The 8,344-nt window shown below is 31.4% G+C and overlaps 2 protein-coding genes across 2 annotated transcripts in view; both read left to right on the top strand.

The window, feature by feature from the left end:
• Positions 1 to 803, top strand: part of LOC119831329 (nuclear pore complex protein Nup93-like) — a 4,378-nt gene extending 3,575 nt beyond the window's left edge. The window contains exons 10-11 of the mRNA XM_038354671.1: positions 142 to 341; positions 638 to 803. Of these exons, the coding sequence (XP_038210599.1) occupies positions 142 to 341; positions 638 to 757 (320 nt within the window). The 3' untranslated portion in view covers positions 758 to 803. The remainder of the gene's footprint in view (positions 1 to 141; positions 342 to 637) is intronic.
• A 558-nt stretch (positions 804 to 1,361) lies between these two features.
• Positions 1,362 to 7,241, top strand: LOC119840878 (general transcription factor 3C polypeptide 5). The gene is made up of 8 exons (XM_038367657.1): positions 1,362 to 1,565; positions 1,767 to 1,974; positions 2,062 to 2,170; positions 3,010 to 3,298; positions 3,546 to 3,756; positions 4,136 to 4,281; positions 5,421 to 5,603; positions 7,123 to 7,241. The coding sequence occupies exons 1-8, from the start codon at positions 1,452 to 1,454 to the stop codon at positions 7,204 to 7,206; spliced, it is 1,344 nt and encodes a 447-aa protein (XP_038223585.1). The 5' UTR covers positions 1,362 to 1,451; the 3' UTR covers positions 7,207 to 7,241.
• Positions 7,242 to 8,344: the final 1,103 nt, after the last annotated feature.

The raw sequence follows: 8,344 nt of genomic DNA, 5'->3' as shown, positions 1-8,344 counted from the left end.
GCAGATTTATTATACGAAATGACCCCTAATTTATAGTGTTTGCTAGTATGACTTAATGAATATTATGAAATTAACGTGTATTATGTGCAAACATAAAAAAAATGCATAGGAGTCGACCAGACGATATATTTTAACGTTATAATGTACAGACGCTCCGCGAGTGCGAGGTGGTGCCGCTGAGCACGAGCGAGTTGGACGCGCGCGTGTCGGCGGCGCGGTCGGCGCGCGGCGAGCTGCTGCGCTGCCTGCCCGCCGTGCTGCGCGCGGTATGCACGATACTGGTCGCTCAGCGCCAGCGGCTCAGGACCGCCAGCCCTATCACCACGCACAACACTACACAGGTATGGGTGTATGCTATTTAACTAATTGCTAAGTATTGTCAATATGTAGTGCTTATAATGGCAAATAATTGGAAATTTTCTATAATAAAATAATGAGCTATATAAATTTCAGATGATTTTTTTTTTGCTTTTATATTTTCTGTTTAAATGCAATCTATTAAAACGTTACGTTTCTATTTGCATGATTGTTATAAATAAACGTATTTAAGTTTTAAATAAACGTATTTAAGTTTTTAAGTTTACGTTAATTACCTGACTACATTGAAGCATGTACAACATATAAATTATTTTTCCAGCAGGTGGAGTGGCTACGGGAGCAAGCTGAAGTACTAAACACATTTGCTGGTAATATTGCATATAGAATGCCTGGTGATACCTACAGTCAGTTGGCACAAATGCAAATTCTTATGCATTAGTTTCTCCTTTAATTTAAGCCTTAATAAAAAATATTTTTCCGAACTGTTTTTATTGTAATTTTATAATTCCTCTACCTTTTTCCTTTAAAAAATATCCTTTTTAATTTAGTATTTTAATTTATACCGTCTAGAAACATTAGCAAAACTGTCGAGAATTGTTTTGTCCAAATAGATAAGATTATGTTCACATATTTTAAGTATGGAAGGTAAAAAACTAAAACTATTGAGAAAAAACTAAACTTTAAAGAGTATAGAAGTGAGAACTCAATCACATGGGACAATATATAAAAAAGTGCATGGGTCTAAAAACCTCCACAATAGATGCGCTGGTAGCTAGATATGGTATGAGATAGTATGCTGAGTTGAACATTTATTCAACGAATAAGCGAAATAAACACAATTAGTGAAGCAAAAATATGAAATCTTCATGCCAAATTAACTGCATAGTGGTCGAATTGTAAGGTCCAATTGCCTCCTCAAAAAACTATTTCATCGTCATCATTCATAAAAAAGGAATTTCTAGTAGCATTTGCAGTAGTTTTATATTATGAACGCATTTCAAAAGACCTGTCATCTTTGTCAAAAACAGCTGGTTTTACGTCAAAACCACGTGTATGTTTAAAGAAAATAGAAAACATAAATTGTTTTGAAAATTAAATGTTTATTGTATGAAATAGCGTAGTGAATTAATATTATGGATGTCAAACAAGAACATAACCGGGAACTAACTTGCATTTTATTCCCTGGCATTGTTAAAAATGAGGAAAAAGCAGTTCAATGTTTGGGAGGAATAAAAACAATTTCCCAGGTACGTACATATCTTATGAATATAATTTAAATGAAATCATTTTAAGGTTTTTGACTGATAATTTCGATATGAATGAATAAATTGGCGAATTCGCAATCGTGCTAGTTCATTAATGGGAATTACAAAAAAAGTTTCGCAAATGTTATTGAAAATAACAGAACTATAACTTACATATATTTTTTAAATAAAATCGTTTTCTAGATATGTGCACAGCCATCCAAAAAGCAACTTGCATTGTCATTTAATCCAGAAAATCCCCTAATTAAGACAGCTAACGCTGATGCTAAAGCCACAGCAGGTGTACTTCTTAAAGTCAAGGTTAAGAAGTTTCGAGATAAGGGAAATATAAAAACTGAAGTTGTAGACACGTCTGTGCTGGGTCATGTGAAGAAAATTTATAAATTTGACAGTAAGGACAATCATTTTGCGTATGAAATTTATTAATATCAGTTTTGTTTTAATTACTTATACTTACAGAGATATAAATTGGTTTCAGCCATCTGTGATTTTCAATATTTACCATTAAAAAACACAAACACTGGTAAACCTGAATGTGCGCTGGAGGATATAATACCATCTGGACTAGATGATTTGAAGTTTATGGAGTAAGTACATCCTGTGTTTTATGTGTTTCTATATTTTATGTTGAAAATGTGCAAAACATTTGATTCCATTGAATAAAACAATGTATTAAAATCCATGCTTATTTTGAAACAGGAAACCATCTCTATCTGTGTCTCTGTTATGTTATCACTCCTAAAAGCCTTAAAAAAGGATAATAACCATTTTGTTCGGGCTTTTGACCCGGTACACACAGACATAGGTGAGCATTTTGTGCAGCTAACTATCTCTGCCATACAATGTTAAAAGTTGCATTCTTGTAGACCAACCAAGATTTTCGATAAATATAGGTACTAAATTTTCTCAAGGTTATTATCTACAAAGTACCTCCTGGCAGTAATTTTATTATTCTCAGAGATTTTTTTAATATAAGCTTCTCATAATCATAAGCACATTTTTATAGTAATAGTAATAAATAATAATAGTGACTTTGTAACAGATTGATTGAAATGGAGTCTATTAAAAACACTATATATATACAATTTAGTCTACTTAATCTCAATCAATTGGTTACATAAAAAGGATAGTATTATACCTACACTGTATGATATTATTTACTTTTGTGTTTTATTATTATCAATCATAGTAAGCATTATTAAATGTGAAATATATATTTTCTCTCATCAATTAGGAAGAAAAATCTTATACAATATATGAGGATGTCCTTTAACTATGGAATAGTCATGCCATATAACCCATACGAAAGTAATCTACATTTATGGTAAAAGTAGCGATTAGTAGGGAATTATAATACAAATACTCAATTGTTTGAGGTCTTTACATAACACTCACAATTTTTTAATTCATAAAGTTATAATTCCAGACAGCCTTCACCACTATACATTGTCCCGGGAAGTTTCATAAGATTTGACAAGCCCATCAACTACTATTACACTGACAAAAGGAGCTATGTTGCCAAAAATGAGGATGTGCTTGGTGATAGGGATGAAGTACACAAAATGAGGACAGAGCGAGGAGTGCCAATACCAAAATATCAGTTTAATTTAACTGATGAACTGCCAACTGAACCTCATGAGTATTTTATAGAAGTCAAGAATAGTAAGATCGTTGGAAATCCTCAGCTAGAGCAAGAGTTTGAGACTGTGAAAAAGGTATGTATATAATTATTATATATGTATGTATTTGTTTTTTATTTGCACATACATATTGTTTTGATACATTCCATTTAATTTTTTTCATTTTCCGGTTTCTATGTACATACAGAAATAAATATTTACTTTGCAGTTTAGTTTTTAATTATCAGTCAATATTGCATTCTTTGTAACACTTTTAAAATAATTCTTATTTGAGAATTGCTTGTTAAAGTAAATAATACTACTTCTTAATGTTTTATTGTAGATGTTCGAAGAGCGTCCAATATGGTCTTATAATCATATAAAACATCACACAAAAATAAAAATGGCATCATTGAAAATTATCTTGCCGTGTCTGGGATTGCATAATAGAACTGGGCCATGGAAAATGTCTTGGATGAAATTTGGCTACGACCCACGGAAAGAGCCACAAGCTAGATTTTACCAAACCCTTGATTTTAGGCTGAGACATGCAGGTATTTTAAAATCTGCACTATGCATTTATTTTGAAGTTTATTGTAGTTGCTATGTTTTCATTGACATTTTTATTTTAATTTTTTTATAAATTATGATGAATACTTAGAATTTCTTCAAAGGTTAAGATGATAAGGTCAGAGATATATATACATTTAAACATATATAAGTTCTAATTCTTTATAACGGTTCCATTTTATTCATATTTATTTATAGTAATAGTTCAGATAGTATCTTGAAATAAATAGAATAAAAAAATTAAGTAGGTACATTGAATTAAATGTAATATAAAAAAAAAATCCACACTAAAAATTGTATAATATGTTATAATCAACATTTGACTTAACCAAGGTAAGGTATTAATGGCTATATTTTCCATAGTTACATACGATCAAGTGACTTCAAGAAGAGAACGAAGTTTCAAGAAAGTGCCGTTAGACGAGTCTTCCGCAGAAGAGCACATACCTGAAGGGTCGGTGTACTTCAAGCCTTTTACGATTCCTCCTCAACGGCAGATATATTATATGGTGTAGTATTTACAAGAGTAAATTTTTTAAATCATTTGAGTAATTGAAATAATCGATGAAGAATCGAATAGTGAAAGTTAAAATTTGAATTGAAGTTGCCATATTTTATTATTTTATATTTTCGGTGCATGACGACATCCATAATTTTATTAGAAACACGTCAATATCATGAATTATACGCTTTTAGATGCGTGAACCAAATTAAACGATATTTTTTCTCTATAGAAAAAGAAATTTAGAAGTTATATTGAGAATTATTACAAACTTCTTCTGTCCCATGTCTATAGAAGCAAAATTTCGACATATCATTATTATTACAATAACACGCAAAAATGATAAACCATTTAGTGATTGTTGTATTCCATTGTCAATTAAATAACTGTAAATTGTATAGATAATATAAAATTACCGTATATAGTAAATTATATACCTAAATGACTATATATCCTATGGTTTGCGGGGGAACATTCAAGAGATAAGAATTCAAATTGTAGCTAGCTAGGCTATAATAAAAGTCTTTGCTTTTCGAAACTAAATATTTGTTCACTAATAATCTGTGGATAGCTTTATACAATTTGATTGTCTATTAGAAATAAACACGGTTATGACTGCTAGATGTATCCTGGTGTCCGATCACTGATGAACTCATCAAAAGATAATAAATAGTAACTGCAATTTGCTATTTTTAGTATATTACATAACAATAAGGAGATAAATTTTAATTATTTATTATAAGTACAAATTTTATGATCATTGATGTATGTAGCTACACATGGAAAATATTTCTAATTATGATTTATGGTTATGTGAATGATTACGACTTTCAAATGCCGTGGCTTCCAAAGTGCGATAAACTATTAGCTACGGTGCCTTAAATATCGCTGTTAATTTATTTACAATGATATAATGTAAAAATAAGAGTTTAGAATAAACCTGAATATCTGTCTTCTAATATTATAATAGAAAAGATACCGAATATGATACTTACATCCATATACAGTCAAATTACTATAAACTTTAATAGTTCTATACTAAATTTTTATAAAAAATACTTCAATTGACTTTTATCGAAACGTGTTACATACTTTTAAAATCACTGGATCTTCATACATCTCCAATTACTGAGATTTAATTTTCAGTATTGTGATATACAAGTGCCGGAGGTTCAAGAAATACTGTCCGTCGAGCCTCCAACGGGCTACCTCTGCCACCCCAAGAGGGGTTGGCTCGCACCCGACACAGCTCAAAGGTGTCGCGATATCATATTCAAATATATCAAACAGGCAGTATTAGAAAATAAGTCTGCGGAACTCAAACTTGAGGTAAGTGTTCTTTTCCTTACAATAAGAGTAGACATGAGAAAATTTGTTGATTTCATTGTCTTTTTTTCGCGTCGTAACGAAGCGAATGTAAGTATTCTTGTTTCTGGAGATAGGAGGCTAGAAAGTGATATAGGCCGCTCATTGTCGTGGGATTTTTCTTTGACCACAAGCAGAAGCACAGCAAATATATAGTAAAGCACATATTAAAAAAAAATTATCCGCAGACATATCCAATAAATCAAAGAGCACTAAATCGGTTCGGGTTTCCTTGATTTATAAATAGTGCAACATTTAATCAAGTTCAAACTCATTTTTTTAAATTAATTGTTACTTTACATATTACCATTGTGTTAGCGAATTTACCTACGCGAAAGATTTCACTGGGTTATAAATAGTATTAAAAATAATTGAATTTAAAATAATACTGAGCATTAAATAAAAAATAAAAATACTGACGCAATTATCCACATGATGGTATCATTTTTGAAAAGATAACGTACAGTCATATTATTAAATTATTCAATACTAAATTTATATATGAGAGAGAGGTCACGGGCGTTTTTGGATTCTTGTTAATTTATATTGTAAAATTTACAATGTACATAATATGTAGCCAAACACGCTTTATCTTCCAAAAAATCCTATTCTGGCTCAAATACCCACAATCAGCAGATTCTAAGTAAAACGGATGCAAAGTTGTGTATTATTGGTTTTCAATCCAACTAATATACCTGCCTGGCTGACGTGCAGGTAGAGGTTTGCTTCCGACAATTTTTCAGCGTGTTTGTAGGTCTAGTCTAGTTGCTAATTGTAAATAATGAGACTGCACTGGTGGTGACTCATTGGTGAGGACCTCGGACTCAAATTCAATAATTGATACGGTGAAGGAAAACATCGTGAGGAAACCGGCAAGTCCAAGAATTAAAAGTTTGACGATATGTGTTATTTGCCAACCCGCAGTGGGCCAACTGGTGGATTTTACCCTGAACCCTCATAGGACGCCTGTCCCCCTGCGGTTGGAAAATAAAATAGGCTGACGATGATGAGTGGGCACTATTCTATTCTTTTTTTATCAAAGTTATAACAAATAGAAAATAAAATATGGCACAAAAGGCGGTCTCATCGTCTATCGCGATCTCGACCGGATAACCTTTAGAAACTGGTGAGAGGTAGAAAAATAAATTACACAATAATAGCGCCAAAATAATCTGGATACAATTATCGTAGATATCCTCACCCCTTCCAATAGGTTAGTTTGTCCAACCCACGTGTCAGTGTTAATGCCTCAATTTTTTTAAAACCCACATTATAAATCGAGTAAGTTAAACTATTTATAACACAAGGACGTCGAGTTTCGATTTGTTGGGTATGTTTCTGCCCTGATTAGCAGAATAACTATTAAATCAGAATTTAGGTAGAAAAGACAAATGTAGTGGAAGTCAAAGAAAATCGTTAAAAATAAGAATTGGTGTTTAAATAATAATCAGTTTAATTTATACAATGAATTTATTTATTGCAGCAAGGGAGCAGCGGCGATGAAATGGACACTGATGATGAAGAAGCGAGTGGAACAGCTGATACTTCAGTTGCCGATATAGATTGATTGTGTGGAAATATACGAGCTATTTTGATTTTATGCGTATTGACTTTTATTACATTCGTTTCCAGAACTTAGTATTTGAACATTTTAAAGAATTGAAAAAATCTATTTTGAGACAGTATTCAATCCCGCATCCTTCGCTTTGCCGTAGCAATTATATAATTGAAATGCATTTTCAAAAAATATGCTACTAAATAACAGTGGTTCATGAATGAAATTTCTTAAGAAATGTGATTTTCAGAAAAACCTTTCGTATCTTCCCTAGTAACTGTTACGCAAACTGAATTTGAGAAATCCGAATCGGGCAAAAATTATATGTAGATTTAAACAAAATCTGGTCAAAAACTAACAGAATGCCCAATAACTAAGGCAGTGATGTATCACCGTTACGGTTAACACCAAGAGTTAGCTTCTATTACAGATTCAAAGATAAATAGAAATGGTAAATGTGTAATATGACGTTTCAAAAGTGCTTCTATAAGAAGTCTAATTGAAAAAATAAATGTATGAGTATGAGTATGGTTACATTACTTTCTTATATTGTTATAACGCGAAAAGCGTGATTAAATATCCCTTCAATTCCTTTATGTATTTATGAACGTAGAAGGTTTACAAATTCGATTATTTTTTCTTTGTCCTCTAATAACGCGATTGTAAATACATACATACCTACTGACAGATATATACAGCACCTTTTGCTTTTACCTATAATACAATACACATTCCAGGACCATCTTCATGTACCTACATATTCCCTCTCTGTACTTTTATACGTGGAAGATTGAACAATATGCGGCCATATTGCAGAATTTGTAGAAGGTCGCAATTATAAATTAAGATGTTAGTTGGATGGATATAATATGGTTTTTTTTTCATTTGTTAAGCATTTTATTTTCTAAAACTAAAAATTAAAAGAGAAAAACAATGTTTACACCTTATTTTGTAAGAATAGATTAAAATAAATATTTTGATTCACAGGTCAAGAAAGTAAGATCCGGTCAATGTCGAGTAAATTACAAAATTATTAAATTGGCAAAACACAAAATATACCCAAACTCAAAATAAAATTAAGGCGAGAAAAATTGTTGTAAGTTTAAATTGTTTTCGTTGCGTATACATTTTGCATGTTTCATGTTTTTGT

Source organism: Zerene cesonia, chromosome 1 (assembly GCF_012273895.1).
Source record: "Zerene cesonia ecotype Mississippi chromosome 1, Zerene_cesonia_1.1, whole genome shotgun sequence".
Lineage (NCBI taxonomy): Eukaryota > Metazoa > Arthropoda > Insecta > Lepidoptera > Pieridae > Zerene > Zerene cesonia.
This window is presented reverse-complemented; position numbering and strand designations above follow the sequence as displayed.